This window comes from Neoarius graeffei, chromosome 20, assembly GCF_027579695.1.
Source record: "Neoarius graeffei isolate fNeoGra1 chromosome 20, fNeoGra1.pri, whole genome shotgun sequence".
Taxonomy (NCBI): Eukaryota; Metazoa; Chordata; class Actinopteri; order Siluriformes; family Ariidae; genus Neoarius; species Neoarius graeffei.
In genome coordinates this window covers 15,116,212-15,137,192 of record NC_083588.1, presented here as the reverse complement: position 1 = coordinate 15,137,192, position 20,981 = coordinate 15,116,212, and the positions used below count along the sequence as shown (strand labels likewise).

General features: G+C 41.8%; 2 protein-coding genes across 2 annotated transcripts in view; one reads left to right on the top strand and one right to left on the bottom strand.

Annotated features, from left to right (window-relative positions):
• suz12a (SUZ12 polycomb repressive complex 2 subunit a) overlaps positions 1 to 20,981 on the top strand; it is a 125,730-nt gene that overhangs the window by 87,267 nt on the left and 17,482 nt on the right. The window lies entirely within an intron of this gene.
• The window catches only part of crlf3 (cytokine receptor-like factor 3), a 48,996-nt gene continuing 28,432 nt past the window's right edge, over positions 418 to 20,981 (bottom strand). The window contains exons 4-9 of the mRNA XM_060901308.1: positions 11,885 to 11,972; positions 11,553 to 11,730; positions 11,244 to 11,466; positions 9,569 to 9,710; positions 6,649 to 6,761; positions 418 to 3,376 (exon numbers count right to left, since the gene is read on the bottom strand). Coding sequence (XP_060757291.1) covers positions 3,114 to 3,376; positions 6,649 to 6,761; positions 9,569 to 9,710; positions 11,244 to 11,466; positions 11,553 to 11,730; positions 11,885 to 11,972 — 1,007 coding nt within the window. The 3' untranslated portion in view covers positions 418 to 3,113. The remainder of the gene's footprint in view (positions 3,377 to 6,648; positions 6,762 to 9,568; positions 9,711 to 11,243; positions 11,467 to 11,552; positions 11,731 to 11,884; positions 11,973 to 20,981) is intronic.

Sequence of the window (20,981 nt, the reverse complement as noted above, 5' to 3'; positions counted from 1 at the left end):
GGTTGTGACGTCATCATAAACAAATCCGTTCTACTCATCCAGACGACTTCACAACGGCAACGTTGCCAGATCTTTCCACTCTGGAACCCGTTCTCAAAAAGATTGCGTTTTGGGCACCCAAAACGCCGGTGCCGTGTGGACGCCAGGCATAAACGATAAGCAATTGTATCGGAGTCACCTGAATCCGTTGCCGTGTGGACAGGGCCTAAGGCCAAAGTCCAGGCCTCCTATTCACAATATGCTCACGGTGAACATCCTTTCAACACACTCGGTACTGTTTAGTCTGTCTTAACTCTTGTAAAGATCCCACAAGGGTTTCTCTTCAGGTTTCTTTCTCAGGCGGAGTTTTTCTATGCCACTTTCTTGTAAAGCTGCTTTGTGGTAATGTCTACTGTTAAAACCACTGTACAAATCAAATAGATTTGAAATTGTTTATTAATTATTGGCAAATATTCTGCTGTGCTCTAACAGGCGTTTTCAGAAGGCACACACACAAATGAGGTACAAAGAAGATAAAAATTCACTGAACCATCACAGTTTGAGAAGTGGTGCGACGTGTCTGGTTACATGTTCAATAGTATTAGAATATCTAAGTACCTTTTTATAACTGAAATGTTTTGTTCTCCCAATACTGACTCGCTGAGTAGTGTTGGTGTGTGTTCAAATTGGGTTTTATTCTCTTGACTCCTCATTCTATAAAAGACAGCTAATGAAATCGCACTGCTTTTCTCAGCTAGCGAGTTAGCAAGCTTGTAATTTAAGTTTTGTCATTTCATTTTTGGACAGTAGGTCGCTGTAGTAAGTGGTCAGGACAATTTGTTGCCCCCTTTCTTTTGCGAAATGTAAGAATTTAGAGGAGCAACGACCATCAATCAAGATGTACAAGTAACTATTTCTCATTTAAAAAAAAAAAAGTTTGTAATCAAAATTAAGGTTTGTTTAAAATGGTATGTACGTATTACGGTGTACAACTTTGCCCTATGTTTTAAGTAGTAAGATACAGATTAACAGTTGAAAGCAACATGACATTCATATTTGCTTTGCATCAGTTTCATTTCAATCCCGATCCCAGAGATTAGCAATCGGGTATCCGGTTATTTTGCACAAAAGTCTTTTAGCACAAGTTCTAAACTCTCTTGGCACAACTCTGGATTATGATCACGATAATCGGAAAAAAAAAATACTCCTCTTGATGTAGGAAGGGGTTTATTATGATTGCTTAGGGACTGGAAGCTAGCATTTCTGCTGTAGCAGTGTACGGTGTTGGGGTACGTGCTGTGTTTAAATAATTTGGAGGGAGGATTGGTGACGAACATACGGGCGAAATCAGACATGCCGGTTTCAAGATGGCGGCGTAGGGAAATCTATAAGCTCGTTTTCGATTGGAATCTCAGCAACGTTAAGTGTTCTTGGATCTTGTGCTAAAGAACTTAGAGTTGTTCTAAGAGACTTTTTAGAACTTGTGCTAAATAACCGTAAACCAGCAATCGCATGGGGAGGAAAATCCTCATTACTTCAGAAGCTCATTAGAGAGAGAGAAAGAAAAGGAAGCAACCTCTCAGATCTGTATCTGAGTTCATGTGGTAAACCAGCATGCTGTGCAATTCAAGTCTGCACATCAACACTTTTTTTTTTTTTTTTCCCCCCCAAATCTAGAAAAACCTCAAACACACCTGTTACTAAGAGAACAGTGCAAACGTTGACGTACTCTTTTCAGGCACACACCCTAATAGTTGAAAATAATTCATTTAACCTTTGAAATCTTATTTGGATAATAATATCAGGTCATTATTCTTTTTATTAGTCGTACTTCTCTTCAGGACGGTTTCTTAATAAATTGTGTCTTGGATTTCTTTTAACCTCTGAATGAGCGTTCCTGGTCAAAATTGTCATCGTTGGATAAACATAAGGCGTATACAGACCGCTTTCCTTTCGCTGAGCCTGGGTGATGTCGACCTCTGACCTGTGCTTGTTGATTGTATGGGACCTTTTGTGTAAAAACAGTGTAGGTAGCCCTGGGAGTGATATAGTATACACTACCGTTCAAAAGTTTTGGGTCACTTTGAAATGTCCTTATTTTTGAAAGAAAAGCACTGTTCTTTTCCATGAAGATCACTTTAAACTAATCAGAAATCCACTCTATACATTGCTAATGTGGTAAATGACTATTCTAGCTGCAAATGTCTGGTTTTCGGTGCAATATCTCCATAGGTGTATAGAGGCCCATTTCCAGCAACTCTCACTCCAGTGTTCTAATGGTACAATGTGTTTGCTCATTGCCTCAGAAGGCTAATGGATGATTAGAAAACCCTTGTACAATCATGTTAGCACAGCTGAAAACAGTTGAGCTCTTTAGAGAAGCTATAAAACTGACCTTCCTTTGAGCAGATTGAGTTTCTGGAGCATCACATTTGTGGGGTCGATTAAATGCTCAAAATGGCCAGAAGAATGTCTTGACTGTATTTTCTATTCATTTTACAACTTATGGTGGTAAATAAAAGTGTGACTTTTCATGGAAAACACAAAATTGTCTGGGTGACCCCAAACTTTTGAACGGTAGTGTATATGTGATGTCATAGCTGACCAGTATGGCAAGGTCATGGCACAAAATCTCCCAGGAAGGAGGCTCTGGTCAGCTGAGCCAACAATCGCATCTTATGATAACTTCAGCAAACTTGCCATGGTAGGGTTAGTGGTGGATGTAGCTTTTCTGTAAAACATTTAGCTAAATCTTACAGCTAGATGATGTTAGCATTTACGATAAAGGCAACTATGCAGCACATTTCCTTAGTCATGTGTTAACAGGGCAAGAACTTTTCTTTACAGTCCTGGTATTGATAAACCACTCAACTTTACAACTCGGTTAAACTTGATTCCTTTACATCACCCAGTAGCCCACTCCAGAAAAGGTTAAAAAAAAAAAGTTAATGTGCTTGGTGTTGCAATAAAAAAAAGTAGTAGGGGTTCAAGATTTAACATGGCAGTTAAGTGCTAGACTGTAATACAAAAACAACTCTACTTTGTGACAAAACGTGTGTGTGTGTGTGTGTGTGTGTGTGTGTGAGGAAACACTGTAAACAGCTTTGACAAGATACAAATAGAACAAAAGCGCATCAGAAAACCAGCACTTTCCACCCCGGCTGTGTGAAGGAACAACCGAAGAAGAGGCAGTCCATGACTTGGTCGAGCAGCCAATCAAAAACCACCTCCCGACTCCCCGAACCAATCGTAACCCGCAGCTTGAAGCTGTTCACGTCGCTTGGGTTGTTGTTCGCAGGAAAAACGTTGACCACCTCCATGTCGAAGGTGATAGCTGAGCCGATGGTGACCGCTGGAAGCTGATTGGTCATTTCTTTCCCGTTAACAAACACAGCACCTGCAAAACAGATGGAATAATAAATAGTCGAGTTTGGAATGCAGTATTTAATAACAGGTAAAAAAAAAAGAAATTTTTCAGCTGCCAGGAAAACTATTAATACGTGAAAACAAAACTCAAAATACATACATAAAGAGGCTTAATGGTGAAACAGTCGATTTTTATTTTTATCTAAAAATATCTCGAACATGACGAAAGAATAATTGTTTCAGCCGTCGTTTCAGTAATACACAAGTATATTATTTTGTCTGATTTTGCATTAAAATCAAATCAAGTAGATAACTTTTTATCAGAGCCAGGTCGAGCACTGCTCTAGCTGAACCGCCTTGACAGAAAAGTACATAAAGCTAGCTAACACCAGAGGTAACGATCAGCTGAAAAGCTCATGAGAGCTCATTAGAAAGAAAAACAGCGCAGCAAAGGCACTCTTGACCGTTCTCACAGGCGCAAATCAACTTCAGCTCATGGGTTCTTCAATGAGAACTGTCAGCGATAGCTAGTTAGCATTGGTAGCTGCACGGGATTTAGACCAGCTGAAGTAGCCAAACTGTTTTTGACCCTGCTCCGCGGTTTCATTTTCACAACACAATGAAAAGTGGACAAAATCACTAGCCTGAGTGCTCAGGACAAAGAGATGATCCATGTCCAGGCTATTATTCATTACCTATTCAGGTTTTCTATACTTGTTTGTAGACTCTTTTGTGTCTGTATTAATGCACTGAACGAGCTGGCCACAATCCATTGGCTATCATTTTTCAGCTGAGTAGATTAGGAAGCAAGCAACCAAAAGATGGGACTTGGGAGCACATTGAAGAAGTAGACAAGTGAAGATATTTATAAATTTGTTCACCGCTGACGGTGTATATTTTTAACGTGGGCTGTGCGTCAAATCATCATCTTCCTGTTTTCAGTTCGCATTGAATGTGCTGAGAGTTGATTCCCAAAAAGAGTCTCTGACTCCAGGAAAGCATGAAGAGTCAAGCCCGAGCTTTGGAGTCGATTTCACACGCACAACATGATTCACCTTGTGCAAACACGGCGAACAAAATGGACTTGGAGCATTTTCAAGGAGTGTTTCAGTTAGCAGGACAGCCAGTGGATACGGTGGTGGAGTGGTTAGCACTGTCGCCTCACAGCAAGAAGGCTCTGGGTTCAAGCCCAGTGGCCGACGGCAGCCTTTCTGTGTCGAGTTTGCATGTTCTCACCCCTGGGTTTCCTCCAGTCGCTCCAGTTTCCCCCACAGTCCAAAGACATGTGGTTAGGTTAACATGGGGCAGCTTCACCCTGAGGTTGGGCTGAAGTGCCCTTGACCAAGGCACCTAACTCCCAACTGCTCCCCGGGCGCTGTAGCACAGCTGGTTGATTCTCATGAAGCTGCAGTGAACGTGTCCAGGACGCATTTTCCAAAATCAATACTTAATCCACATAAACGCTGATATTTTGTGTAAAGAAAATAGGGAGCACTGTATGGACAAATGGTTTTCATCATCATATAAACTAATTTTTATATCAACTAAACAAAAGTCTATGGAAATTCTCATTACCGTTATGTGTCTGCATCCCTTTTTTAATGTTTACTTTAAATCATATAAAAATTCCTAATTGAATAAAAAAAAAGTGTAAAGTTATTTTGAAACATCTATATTTATGCATAATATTATTTTTTGTGTTGAACAAAAAAAGGTACTTGATTTTAAACAAAATAACTGTGTCTGCACCAAATGTTTCTCATTACCGTTTCATGATTTCACCCCCTATAAAAAGTACACCGTGCCTTTAAATTGATCAGCTATCCCATGATGCATCACTTCAGATACAAGATTCAAAATGGACACAAGGTCAGTTGCTCACTCTTCTCTTACTTTGATATCTGTGTTAATGTTGCTAAATCTGTCCTCAGTTACACTGTCTTATCATTACCGTTCTGGTTTAATACTAATTACTTTTAAAAATAAAAAATATTTTAATTATTATCACAATATAAGGCTTTAACATGTGGCAAAGTTATAGGTTGCTAGCATTTCAGGTTATTTGTGAAATTAGCCAAGAGTATCTCATTACCGTTACTCAATATTCTCATTACCATGCACTGTGAGGGCAATAAATGTCAAAAAAAATATATATATAAAGTAATTGTCATGGACTGTGCTGTTCATTTAATGGGATATTTTGTGGAAATATGAAATAAATTGTCAAAAAATGTTTTTAACTCATGATCTAGCTTCATCATTTACTGCAATGGTGATGAGAATTATTCTGGATCATGTAAGCCTCAAATAAGAATAAAATTCCATTAAAATATTTTTCCATTAAAAAAAGATCAACATAGTAAAGTTCACACTCTATTTTAGGCTCTCAACTTGAAAAAATACTGAAATGAGGTGAAAAACTTGGTTAATGTGAAGGTCTTCATGAGAATCACCCAGCTGCCCGCTGCTCTAGGTATGTGCACGCGCTCATTGCTCACTGCGCATGTTCACTGCTTCAGATGGGTTTTATTTTAAATTTGATTGTTGGAATTGAACAAATCAGGGCTTGAAATGTCTCATTCTCATCTCATTATCTCTAACCGCTTTATCCTTCTACAGGGTCGCAGGCAAGCTGGAGCCTATCCCAGCTGACTACGGGCGAAAGGCGGGGTACACCCTGGACAAGTCGCCAGGTCATCACAGGGCTGACACATAGACACAGACAACCATTCACATTCACATTCACACCTACGCTCAATTTAGAGTCACCAGTTAACCTAACCTGCATGTCTTTGGACTGTGGGGGAAACCGGAGCACCCGGAGGAAACCCACGCGGACACGGGGAGAACATGCAAACTCCGCACAGAAAGGCCCTCGCCGGCCACGGGGCTCGAACCCAGGACCTTCTTGCCGTGAGGCGACAGCGCTAACCACTACACCACCGTGCCGCCGGCTTGAAATGTATATAATCTAAATATACACGGTATATTTTGGAAGACTATGATCAGTGCTAAGTCAATGATTTACTTGTGTCCTCACTCCATAACAAATCCAGTCACCAAGAACCACGACAAGCAGAAGCTTCTCTCAGTTCTTAGCTACACGTTAGCTACGAGTTAGCCTCATAGCTCCATCGTAAACATTTCGTTTTTAGCTTAACTGCCACGTCAAATCCAAATACGAGGAAATGGTGGTTATTTATGGGGAAGCAGAATACTAGAACAAAATAAACATTGATTTACTGGGCTCATGGGAAAAATCATGACCATGTTCCATTTATAGACGTATCAGATCAGACATACCGTTAGTAGAGATACAGACAGCCTGGTCCCTCTGCAGAGATTCTGATTCACTGCGTTTATCCACGCACACACCCATACTGTCACGCTTATCCATCTGCCCGGCCGCTGTAATCCTACACACACATACCGTACACCATTAAGAAAATGTCAGGAGGTGCATTTTGAAGATTTTTATAATTGAATATACACTTGTGTTCAAAATAATAGCAGTCCAACACGATGAACCAGATCAATCACTGTTTTTGGTGGAAATTGTATTACTACATGGCAAGTAATTTACCAGTAGGTGTAGTAGAGTCATAGAAAACCAACAGACCCAACATTCATGATATGCATGCTCCTGAGTCTGTGTAATCGAATAATTAAGTGAAAGGGACGTGTTCAAAATAATAGCAGTGTGGAGTTTAATTAGTGAGGTCATTCATTCTGTGAAAAAACAGATGTCATTCAGGTGGCCCTAATTTAAGGATGAAGCCAGCACATGTTGTACATGCATTTCTCTCTGAAAACCTGAGAAACATGGGTCGTTCCAGACATTGTTCAGAAGAACAGTGTGCTTTGATTAAAACGTTGATTGGAGAGGTAAAACGTATACTGTAAAGAAGTGCAGAAAATGATGGGCTGCTCGGCTAAAATGATCTCCAGTGCTTTAAAATGGACAGCAAAGCCAGAGAGACGTGGAAGAAAACAGAAGACTACCATTCGAATGGGTCGAAGAATAGCCAGAATGGCAAAGACTCAGCCAATGATCAGCTCCAGGGTGATCAAAGACAGTCTGAAGTTACCTGTGAGTACTGTGACAATTAGAAGATGCCTGTGTGAAGCTAATCTATCGGCAAGAAGCTCCCGCAAAGTTCCACTGTTAAAAAAAAAAAAGACGTGCTGAAGAGGATACAATTTGCCAAAGAACACATCGACTGCGCTAAAGAGAAATGGAAAAACATTTTGTGGACTGATGAAAGTAAAATTGTTCTTTTTGGGTCCAAGAGCCGCAGACAGTTTCTCAGACGACCCCCAAACACTGAATTCAAGCCACAGTACACTCTGAAGACAGTGAAGCATGGTGGTGCAAGCATCATGATATGGGAATGTTTCTCTTACTATGGTGTTGGGCCCATTTATCGCATACCAGGGATCATGGATCAGTTTGCATATATCAAAATACTTGAGGAGGTCATGTTGCCTTATGCTGAAGAGGAAATGCCCTTGAAATGGGTGTTTCAACAAGACAACGACCCCAAACACACCAGTAAGCGAGCGGCATCAGGGTTCAAGACCAACAAAATGAAAGTCATGGAGTGGCCAGCCCAATCCCCGGACCTTAATCCGATAGAAAACTTGTGGGGTGACATCAAAAATGCTGTTTCTGAGGCAAAACCAAGAAATGCAGAGGAATTGTGGAATGTTGTCAAATCATCCTGGGCTGGAATACCTGTTCACAGGTGCCAGAAGTTCTCAGAAACCGTGGTTATACAACTAAAATATTAGTTTAGTGATTCACAGGAATACTAAATCCTTAAGATTTTTTCAGTTTATACAGTCAATATTTGGAGTTTGTAATGAAAAATGCAGACACTGCTATTTTTTTGAACAGCCCAATGTTCATTTTTCTTCATTTTCTGTAAAGTAATTAAAATATTTATACATTTTTCTTCATGTTTTGATGTAGAATATAATGTGCAGTGTTCCCAATGCATGGAAATAAACTATTATAAGGATTTTGAGCTTTACTCACATTTTTAAACACACTGCTATTATTTTGAACACAACTGTGTGTGTATATTAGTGCTGTCAAAAATGTCGCGTTATTAACGCGTTAACTTGACTCAATTTTAACGGCGATAATTTTTTTTATCGCGAGATTAACGCTCTGAGACATGATGTAGGTTTTTCATAAGCTTTTGAAACTGCCAGGAACTTGGAACAGAGACTTTGCTTAGAAAAACGATAGCAGCTAGACTGTAATGCCACGCCCCGCACAGCCAGAGTTCTCTGCCCTCCCCCGAAGAGCCACGGTGCTCGGCTTAGGTTTCGTTTTCCCATCGGCGGCTCCAGCCCCACTTTGCAGTGGCTGTGACAAGACGTGTTATGCTCTGCAATAAAAAAAAAACATTGGTACAACCAGTGTTCGAACTATGCCGATATTTTCAGGGGGTCCCTTTTTTTCCCTTGGGGGGGGGGGTGGTGCTTGCGCTCTTATCAGAGCGCGGATCTCCATAACGCGCTCACTTCGGATATGCAAATGCTTCCCGTTACACACGATTGCTATGTCAATAAACATCATTTTGCCAATATTTTAGAGACCCCCCAACATTTCCCAAATCATGTTTTCAAGGGATCTCATGTCTGTTTCAGGGGATCTCGGATCCCCCGAGTACCCCCGTAGTTCGAACGGTGAGCAAGCCCATTCACTTTTTTATGCTGATAAGAGAATTACATGGTTTTTCATGTGACAAAAATGTGCGATTAAATTGCGATTAATCGCGAGTTAACTATGACAGTCGCGACATTAATCGCGATTAAATATTTTAATCGCTTGACAGCACTTATATAAAAAATTTTAAAAAGTAATGAGCAACCAGTTACTTCTAGTAGCACTGATTAAACTGAACTATTCTCACCTCATTAACGAGATAGATTTAACACAGTATGTATTTGAATACTAAAGGAAAAAAATCCACCTTGATGCTCTACTTCAAGAGAGCGATGCAGCAGGGCTTTAGTCTGCCCAGCTCTCTCACCTCTAATACACTCTACTCAAGCAAATCAGATTCCAAAGAGTCAAATTTCATGCGTTTCAGGGCGGATTTTTCCTGAAACGAGCGAATTTAAATTGTAATGATGTTGTCTGTACGATGTGCTGGGTCGGCGTTTTCGAAGCGATGGAATAAAAACGGCTCGGCAGTGCCGAAGGTCGTACTTGAAGGTGAGCGTTTGTCCGCAGAAGTATGACGGAGAGTTGGAGTAAAGCACGGACGCGCAGCCTGATGAAGACGAGTCACTGCGCAGGGCCATGTTCCTCCTGCTGCTCAGAATGTAGCCGTCCACACCAGCACTCCACTCTGCACACAACAGTACATCAGGAGAAAGCTTATTTATATTATTATTAATTATTACTACACTTAATCCTAATTTACTTCTACATACTGTATTGTTTATAAATGCCTCATAAACAAATGCTTTTGTAACATGTTTTCTTCTCATATAATTTATTTAATCTGCCCGCTGCTTTCACCAGTTTATATTTAGCTCAAGCCGATCCCTAGAGTCATCTTGCTCAAACTGCCGCTGCACACGGTTTCAAATCCACATCCGGATCAGTGCAAGATTTCGGACGAAAGAGCTCGAACAAATTCATACGATTCATGTGAAAGTCACACATCTGCGCAGGCACGGATCATAAGGGCTGTTCACACGGCACATATTTGCATCGATGCTGCACCGATGTATTTTGTTGCGATATATCTTACACCGGTGTAAATTTTGTGGAGCGTTCACACGTCACAACCCTGCTTACTAGAGAGAAGCGTGTTAACACCGGTGCAGCCCCGCTTGCGTTCACACGGCAGTTTTTGCGACCGTGCTATACGATAGTAATAATGCGGAAATGAAATATGCGCACGCGTGAAAATGTACTTCCTTTTCCCGGTTGTCACGGCATCACCAAGCGCCGGGAAAACAACGTGAATGAAGACACCAGTGTTGCCAGATACTGCTGACGTTTTCCAGCCCAAAATATGTTCAAATCCGCCTAAATGCACTTAAAACCGCCCAATCTGGCAACACTGGAAGACACGCAGTTCTGTTGTTGTTGTTGATATTCGCCATTTTGGAAGCGCAAAATACCAGGATGCAGATTATGCAATGCCCGTATGTAATCAACTCTCCTCACACGTAGCGAGTCTACCCCTGTAGCGTTCAGACGTCCCATTTTATATCGGTGCTGCCCCGCAAACTAGCATTTACTCCGGAGTAAATTTCTTCAACCACCTCCCGAGCAGGGTTAGATTTGCACCGGTTTAAGCAGCTTTCAGGGGCTACACCGGTATAACTTTGTACCGTGTGAACGCTCTACCGGGGCAGCCACGGTGCTACACCGGAGTAAAAGTTGCCGTGTGAACACCCCTATAAAGGGCGTCCTTGGGAACTCTTTTTACTCTGGAAGGGGTCTCTGGCTGCAAAAAGTTTGTGAAGCCGTGGTCTCGTTGGTTTTGAGTCAACCCAAACCAGTGTTTTATTTAAAAAAAATAAAAAATCCTGCAAGTTTTGTGCACTTATGAAACCTAGAGTAAGTTTTTGTTTTTTTTTTCCTCAAAACATTTTAGCAAGGATGTGTCAACTTTTTTTTTTAAATCAAGTCAAATTTATTTGTATCGCGCTTTTAACAATAGACATCGTTGTCGCAAAGCAGCTTTACAGAAAATTAAAGACTTGAAACATGAGCTAATTTATCCCCAATGAGCAAGCATGTGGTGACGGTGGCAAGGGAAAAACTCCCTCAAACAAACCTCGAGAGAAACCAGACTCAAAAGGGAACCCATCCTCATTTGGGTGATAACAGATAGCTGTATACGTTATGTCCACTGTATACGTACCGTGCGCTGTGAGCGTTGTGTATCCGGTTTGTGGGACGCTCCACGGGCTCCATTCAGTGCGTCCTTCGCCGCGCGCACACACTCGGAACAGGTAATCCGTATGAGGGTCCAGGTGTAGCAGCAGAAACTCGCACTCGTTCCCGATGTAAGCGTCTTCGTAGTGGGTGGAGCTACTGCGTCTGTACTGCAGTCTGTACTCCTGAGGGAAGAAGTCCTCGTCCACCTACACGCAGACACGCAAAAAATAATCATAACACATATACAAAACACACGTCATCACCACACAGTGTTGACTCTCATAGTGGTTACCTTGCTCCAGCGCACCAACACTCCGCCCGCTCTCTCAACCAGCTCCTCGATCTGTACAGGCGGGTGTGACGAGACACTCCCGTGACGCGCCGCTCTGTCCTGCATCACGCACAACAACGAGTCGTCCAACTGCGCCGACACACACGGCACGTCCACCAGCGCCGGCACCTCGGGGAGGCTGCACACAAATTAGGTTCATACTGCTCTGAGCAAGAGAAATCCATGTCTATTGAGGTGTAGAAGTATTTCGGTGTTTCCGATTTTAATGTACAAACGGTATTCCCAAACTGAATGGCTTTGAGGAGAATGTAGACGTGCAGCTTGGCTCCCACCTGTCCAGTTGGATGTGAAGAGCTTTTTTAGCGAAGCTGCACAATTTGTCCTCTCGATCACTGATCCCACAGCGTATCGCAGCTTCACCTGCACAAACGACAGACTGTAAATCCCACAATTTAACACTCATATTAGGGCAGTGATGATACACACATGACCGTGCACTGTGATGAGGAAACGTGTAATACGACCTCCCGTTAATATGAAACTACAGTGCATTCATATACACTGCCAGTCAAAAAAGTCTGGACACGCCTCCTAGTTCAATAGTTTTTTCATTCATAAAAATACAATCCCGATTCCAAAAAAGTTGGGACAAAGTACAAATTGTAAATAAAAACGGAATGCAATAATTTACAAAATCTCAAAAACTGATATTGTATTCACAATAGAACATGGACAACATATCAAATGTCGAAAGTGAGACATTTTGAAATTTCATGACAAAAAGTTGGGACGGGGCAATAAGAGGCTGGAAAAGTTAAAAGGTACAAAAAAGGAACAGCTGGAGGACCAAATTGCAACTCATTAGGTCAATTGGCAATAGGTCATTAACATGACTGGGTATAAAAAGAGCATCTTGGAGTGGCAGCGGCTCTCAGAAGTAAAGATGGGAAGAGGATCACCAACCCCCTTAATTCTGCGCCGACAAATAGTGGAGCAATATCAGAAAGGAGTTCGACAGTGTACAATTGCAAAGAGTTTGAACATATCATCATCTACACTGCATAATATCATCAAAAGATTCAGAGAATCTGGAAGAATCTCTGTGCGTAAGGGTCAAGGCCGGAAAACCATACTGGGTGCTCGTGATCTTCGGGCCCTTAGATGGCACTGCATCACATACAGGCATGCTTCTGTATTGGAAATCACAAAATGGGCTCAGGAATATTTCCAGAGAACATTATCTGTGAACACAATTCACCGTGCCATCCGCCGTTGCCAGCTAAAACTCTATAGTTCAAAGAAGAAGCCGTATCTAAATATGATCCAGAAGCGCAGACGTCTTCTCTGGGCCAAGACTCATTTAAAATGGACTGTGGCAAAGTGGAAAACTGTTCTGTGGTCAGGCGAATCAAAATTTGAAGTTCTTTATGGAAATCAGGGACGCCGTGTCATTCGGACTAAAGAGGAGAAGGACGACCCAAGTTGTTATCAGCGCTCAGTTCAGAAGCCTGCATCTCTGATGGTATGGGGTTGCATTAGTGCATGTGGCATGGGCAGCTTACACATCTGGAAAGACATCACCAATGCTGAAAGGTATATCCAGGTTCTAGAGCAACATGTGCTCCCGTCCAGACGACGTCTCTTTCAGGGAAGACCTTGCATTTTCCAACATGACAATGCCAAACCACATACTGCATCAATTACAGCATCATGGCTGCGTAGAAGAAGGGTCCGGGTACTGAACTGGCCAGCCTGCAGTCCAGATCTTTCACCCATAGAAAACATTTGGCGCATCATAAAACGGAAGATACGACAAAAAAGACCTAAGACAGTTGAGCAACTAGAATCCTACATTAGACAAGAATGGGTTAACATTCCTATCCCTAAACTTGAGCAACTTGTCTCCTCAGTCCCCAGACGTTTACAGACTGTTGTAAAGAGAAAAGGGGATGTCTCACAGTGGTAAACATGGCCTTGTCCCAACTTTTTTGAGATGTGTTGTTGTCATGAAATTTAAAATCACCTAATTTTTCTCTTTAAATGATACATTTTCTCAGTTTCAACATTTGATACGTCATCTATGTTCTATTCTGAATAAAATATGGAATTTTGAAACTTCCAAATCATTGCATTCCATTTTTATTTACAATTTGTACTTTGTCCCAACTTTTTTGGAATCGGGGCTGTAAAGAAAAAGGTCACTTCATGTATGAAAGTAATGACAGATGTCGCTTCTCTTTACTTAAGCTAGCATCTCACTGGGCTGCGACAGCTTGCGAACGTCATTCGCAAGAGAGTTTCAAAAGTGTCTTGAAACATTTGCGGGGCTTCTCGATTTCCTCGCAGGAGGAGTCGCAAAGTGTCGCTCCTTCGTCGCTGAAATTTTGAACGTGTTCAAAAAATTAGTGCGACAAAGTTTCTCTCAAAATAGCCGCAAGTGCGTTGCTGGTGTCGCAAAGCCGTCGCGAACGCTTCTCAAGTCAGTTTCCGTGAGGCTTCCTCTACTACCCTGCCTGCCGAGGAAAAGCCGGGCTACAACAGCCTGCGACTAGTTGGAGACGCAACAATTGCGGTAAAATATGCAAATATCAATTCAGTGTGATTCAAAGTAAAAACTGTAGCTAATTCGCATATTTTATCGCAATCGTTGCATCTCCAACTAGTCGCGGGCTGTCGCAGCCCAGTGATATTGTTTTGCGCACTGTCATTTTGGTGGAGGGTAGAAAACGTCAACACATGGGTGATCACAAGTAATGCTGCTCAGCTGATTAGGTGGGTGGGGACACTCACCTGGTTTGGTGTTTTGGCTTGCCGTTGGCTGGTAATATTCCGTGAAATGTGTTGATAAATGGGAGCGAGCACGCACAGAGACAAAATCCAATTGCATGCTGGAAGAGCGACGCACATCACCGGTAAGGTGCTGGGTTTAATATTCTCTCGCTGGTTTGTTGTTAACTGCTTGATCGTCAGCTGCTGTCTTTCAACTGGTCAGAAGTTAATGACTTTGTCACTATGGTCGCTTGGCTAGTGCGTTGTTTTAATCCTCCGATTAATGCTTAAGTTTACTTGTCTGAGATGACGGGACAAACTTTTGAATGGAAGCGCTATTGCACTTTGCTTCCTGATTCGCGTTGCATTCTGGGGGCTGTAGTCGTAGTTATTTCCAGTAGTGCATGATGGGAGATGTGGTTCACTTACTCGGCTTTGTAAATGGGTTCTTGTCTCTGCTACTTTGAACGTGATAATTGTAGTAATGGCTCTGGTGTTGTGTATGTAACGAAATGGATTAAGTGTAATGTCTGTTGTTTGTTATACAAATTAGCTGTTGTGCATTCTAATGTTGATGTTTATGGATCTTGTTGGTAATGCTTTAAAGATTAATTATTTATACAAGCTGCAGATATTTATACAGTAATTTGCTGATGCTTTAAGGATGCATTTGTGTGTATTTATATGGATTGCTCATTTATATTACAATGACTTTCTATTTGTTATTTATATAATTATGGCATCTAATGCATAGCACAACTTCGGTGTTTTCCACAGGTTTATAACCTGCTGCCGTGTCACAAGTAAAGAGAGAAAAATAAACAAAACATTTGGATACTGAGTTATACCCAAGTCTCGCTCTTCTAGCGCCCTCTTCGGTGGGGACAAAACCACAGAAAACCGAACAGATATACTACCCTTAGTTGAGCGGTTCTTGACGTAATATGGATTGCTACGGTTGTAGAACAGGGCTATTTACTGTATTTCTAATATTTACTGTTTGACCTCAAACGCATTAAAGTGCATATTCTGGACCAGTTTTGTGGGTTTTTTTAGTCCCTTTACACACTCATCCAGAAGGGTAATTTTGCACAAGGTCATCTGTCTACAGCAGAAAAAAAATAAAACGCGTCTGGAAAAATCCCAACGGAGTCTGGAGCCAGATTCGTGACGTTACCTGCGGAAGCGCCAGCAGGCTGCATGAGCTTTGCATGGTTTCAGTGCACAGCCTGTGTAGACCAAGCGCTCCTATTTCTCTCATATTGTCCGGTCTTTTGGGAAACGATGAGTACTAATCCCATCAAGATTGGTGTTGCTACACCCTCCTACGATACATCTGTTAACCATTTTAATAATTACGTGATAACGTTGAAGAAATTTGCAGAAAACCACCAGGTCGTTTTCTCAAACAAACCAGCGCTGATGTAGGATTCAGAAGGAGGCGTCCCGCACGTGACGTCACGGAAATCAATGTTTGCCAGGAAATCCAAATGCCAAGTTTTTCCAGAGGCGGACCAATTCAACTCAAATGGCTTGATTTCAACTGAATTTTTCTGGTATTGCGCAAGGTCAAAAAAATTGCGCAGAATGTTACAGATATTTGACCAACGTTTAATATAAAATAGGAGAATTACATTGATCTCGCTCCTGAATTTACCCGTGATATGTACTTTAAGAAGGCAAGAAACTCATCCGCTAATTAACTTTTCACAGGTCACCCCTGTTAATTGAAAAGCATTCCAGGTGACTACCTCATGAAGCTGGTTAAGATAACGCCAATAGTATGCAAAAGTGTCAAGGTAAACGGTGGCTACTTTGAAGAATCTTAAACCGGGAAGAATTTTGGTTTTTTGACACTTCTGTTGTTTACCACATCATTCCATATGTTCTTTCATAGTTTACGTCTTCAGTATCGATCTCCACTGTAGAAAATAGTCCAAATATGAATGAGCAGCTGTGTCCAAACTTTTGACTCGTTCTGTACGTGACCGTGATATTAATTTCAAGAGTGGCGCACCATTTAAAATCTGCTCCAAGGTTGAAAAAGCCTTGAATACAACAGCGACATTTATTTCACGTCTCCGATGTCAGCATTTTGTAACAGTCAGAAGTGAGGTTGGGTGTTTGTCATGCGACTTAAAGTCTTCAGGATAGCAGTGTTTGTGGTCTTTTTCTTTCAGTTTCTCAGACAAGCTTCATTTTTTATACATCAAGAAATTCTTCCAACAGAAAGAGGGGGGAAAAAGAGAGAGAGAGAAAGGCTTGTGAAGGAAAGGTTGTTTATAGCTGCTATAATGTAATTAGTAAGGGTAGTATCTCACTGGGCTGTGACAGCCTGCGACTAGTTAGAGACCCAACAATTGCGATTAAAAAATGTGAATTAGCGACAATTTTCACTTGGAATCACACTGAATTGATATTCGCATATTTTATCGCAATTGTTGGGTCTCCAACTAGTCGCAGGCTGTAGCAGACCTCTCGCACTTCCCATCCCACGGAAACTGACTTGAGAAGGGTTCGTGACGGCTTTGCGACACCAGCGACGCACTTGCGCCTATTTTGAGAGAAATTTTGTTTTGAACATGTTCAAAATTTCAGCGACGAAGGAGCGACACTTTGCGACTCATGCGAGGAACTTGAGAAGCTCCGCGAATGTTTCAAGACACTTTGGAACCTCTCTCGCGAATGGCATTCGCAATTTGTCGCAGCCCAGTGAGATATTGGCTTAACAGGAACGGATATACAACAGGCATTTGGCAACATTAAATGTAAAACAAGTTAACAAGAGTGCTCCGAGAGCACAATATCTCCCGCTGGCAACTATATCGATGCTAAGGCCATGACTCTGGTAAAATGCGACTGAATTGAACGAAATTGCAATACTGGTATTACCGACATATCACAAAGAATCCTGTCAAGTTTCATGAAATTCCTCCAAAAATTGAGAGAGGACTTGATTTCAGAAGGGCAGTACCCTTCCTGGGATGGACATCGCCAAGACATAATCCCCCTTTGGGCCTTTTGGCCAGCGGGGGGATTTAAAAAAAAAAAAAAGACATAGTTTAATAGATCGTGCTCAAAAATTGCTATTGAGGTATTTCACCTGACGTCACAGGGTCACGTGACACCCCGGTGTCCACCATTTTGAACGTCAAGCTACATACTAACGCTGCAGACAGAGAGGGAGAACCAGCTTGAAAAAAACGTGTTGCAGACACCTAGAATAGATTAATTTGTCAGTAAGCACTCTATAAATAACCATGGTGTTTGCTTGTTGTGCTGTGGGCTGCCACAACAGACAGGGACAGCGTGCAGGACGCTCCTTTTACCGGTTTCTAGTGATGGGAATTTCGGCTCCTTTTCGGGAGCCGGCTCTTTCGGCTCCCAAACGGCTCCTGAGATTTTATTTTTGATTTAATTGCTGCAATTAACTAATTAATTAATTACATTATTATTTATATTTTATCAATAGGATGTTTTCCATTTTATTTTTTAGTTTTTGTAGCCATTGTAAAGCTTTGTAAAGTATAGCAGTGTAACAATGTTCTAGCTATAGAAATAAAACTTACTTACCAATTAATAAATTCTCACAAACATAATGCAAAACTGTGTTATATTACCAATATAAAATACACAGCTGATTTTCCCCTCCTCAGGTGCCTCACAGACTCCTCTCCCCTGCACTCCACAGCTTTAAGCATTACACCAATTTCCGTATTTTCGCAGCTGTGAATGACATCAACCCCCCCAACCAAAAAAAGTAGGCGTACACCATGCTCCTTTTTTTCCTTTGAATGGTAATAGACAACACAAAGACGCAATCGGACAGCAACTTTTTTTGTGAAAGTCTCTCTCTCTCTGAGGCACCTAAGGACAAAAAACTAATTCGGCTCCCACCGAAGAGCCGGCTCCCGTCGTTCACTTCAAAGAGCCGGCTCTTTGAACCGGATCGTTCGCGACCGACACATCACTACCGGTTTCCTACTGACCCAGACAAGAGGGCCAAATGGATTGCAGCTGTGAAGAGACAGGATTGGGAGCCAACAGAGTACTCCAGACTTTGCAGTGATCATTTCATTTCAGGTTAGTTTATCAGTTAACGCAATTTTGATAAAATATATAGCAAAAAGTAAATGGGTCAGTGTTTGTTAACCCATCTGAGCAGTGAAACAAGGCAGTGTTAATTTGTCTAGGGTTGCATGTAGCAGACATCAGACATAAAACGCAATAACAGAGGCTAGAAAGAAACGGGACAGAAATAAATAAACAGGGCTCCATACCAAGGCTGGGTACAGTGTTTGTGATAAAAGACAGATCCATTTTAACACGAATCACAGCTTACTTTCTTGTTAAAATGTGCAAAGGTCTCCACCATCTCATACCGCCTTGCACTGAAGGACTTGAGCGTGCCGTCCAAAATGGCTGCGTCACGTGACTTGGTCACGTGGGTGAAATACCTCAATATGAGAAACAAAACCCTTTACATATAAAGGGATGTGCTGTTAGTTGAAAATAATCAACTTTGGAGTGGTAATAGCCCTGGGTGCATGAAAGGACCAGACTGTTAACTAATGTCCGAGAACAGCTGAGTTTTATAACTTGTGCTATAACGTAGAAAAACAGGCTTATGTTCAAGTAGCTCATTTTAAACAAAATAAATAACCAGTAGTTTTCCTTTCTGAATAACTGAGCCCTCACCCCAGCTGCCGGATGGTTATGTGATGTTTAATATCTCTGAACATGAGACGCTGGGTTGGATCACACGGAGAACTGAAAGACAAGGCACCTGCACCTTTGAGGTCGATGTTGTCTCACGAGTCAGTGTTATAAAACGCAGCACTTCAACAGCTACATAGTTTCCTGTAAACAGTTCGAGATTGCGCCTAGTTACCAAGGTACAGACACTGCCGAGATACTGACGTGTCCTTAATTTCAGTATTTACAAAAGTCTTTTCGCCGACATGGAATAAACGAAACACAGACGGTGAAGACAAAACCTGAAAATTCTGTAAGTACAAGGTCTCTCTCTCTCTCTCTCTCTATCGTCAAAACAATTAATAATAAATGGCACTTGTATGCAAAGTGCCTCTTTGTTTGTGTTTTCCGACACTGTTCTCGCCAGTCTGGCTCCTTTAAATAATAAAGCAGTCGAATGGACAGTATCGCATATTTCAGAAGGATGTCTCATATCCTCACATGACTGTACACCTTCCTGCCTCTGTTACACACGTCTGTCATCTCTTCTAACAATGCTCTTCTTTTCTTGCGCCATCAACCCTCACGTTACTCATTAACACTTTTGTAATGCAACCCTATCAACTTAAATATTTCTTTTGTTAAATCAAAAAAAAAAAGTGTCATACTCTTAACCAACACTAATTATTTACCCACATCTGTAAAGGTTGGGGTAAAATATAACCGGCTATTAACTAAAATGAAAATGGTTAATAACAAACAGGCATTTACTTAAACTTTTAGGAACATTTGTACTGCCTCCATTTGCTTCTCGTTTCTTTAACTTTGACAGGGATGTGATTTGGGGCTGGTGAAATTATCTGAAAATTTTAGGCGGGGATCTGGGGGCCGCAGGCCCTCAGCTGGTCCAGGGTAGCGCCCTGGTGGGGGGACAAGGGGGAAGCCCCCCGAAGCTCCTGGGTTTTTCTGACTTAAAAATTGTACTAAAATGGCAAGCAAAACACACAAGAAAAAACTTGTCATGATTAACAAATTCAAGCCAATTTAATGGTCAACATGCAACTCTGACACACACGGTCACTCTCTCTCTCACACACACACATACACACTCACTCCCCCCCAAAGAACCAGCGCGAGCAGGGCCCACTAGCCTTGGGACGTAATTCACCCCAAGGCGAGCCACGGCGCTCCGCTTAGGTTTCATTTCTATCCCGACTTTGGACGCTCGTAGCTCGGGCAGGGGAGGTCCCAGTATCCCCAAACTTGACAGCCAGAGACCTCTGCCCTCTCCCCAAAGAACGAAATCGCTGAACAAATGTCTCAGAGTCTTATGTCCAACGTCTGTAGCAACCTCTTTCTCCAACCATTCCCAGCGGAACTTGTTTTTCACTATTCTGTCGATTTCTTTAACTCGATTTGCATCTTTACGCTCGATCACAGAGGCTGCCATCTTTCAACTCTTTGTTTGAAGCGAGCTTACGTACAGCTAACAAGCGCGTTCATTGGTTGTTACAGAGCGATGGGCCAATCACGTACCTCGTTTCATCTCAATGACGTAATTGCGTCAATGAGATGAAACGAGGTACGTGATTGGCCCATCGCTCTGTAACAACCAATGAACGCGCTCGCTTCAAAGAGTTGAAAGATGGCAGCCTCCGTGATCGAGGCATAAAGATGCAAATCCGAGGCTGCCATCTTTCAAACAAAGTCGGAACGAATAGGATACGAATGTGGATTTGAGGGAAAAATCGGAAACTTTTTTTTTTCAAGTTTTGAGGTGAAAAAAGCAGAATTCCGCGAATTCGTGGAAAAATCACATCCCTGCTTTGAGCGATCTATTAAAAAGGAGTTCCAATTTCTTGTTAAACCTATTTGTACAAATCACACAGCAGCTTTCCAATTTTAGATTTTTTTTTGTGCATTTGAGGCATTACAGCTGCGTTACTTCCGCTTACCGTGAAGTCA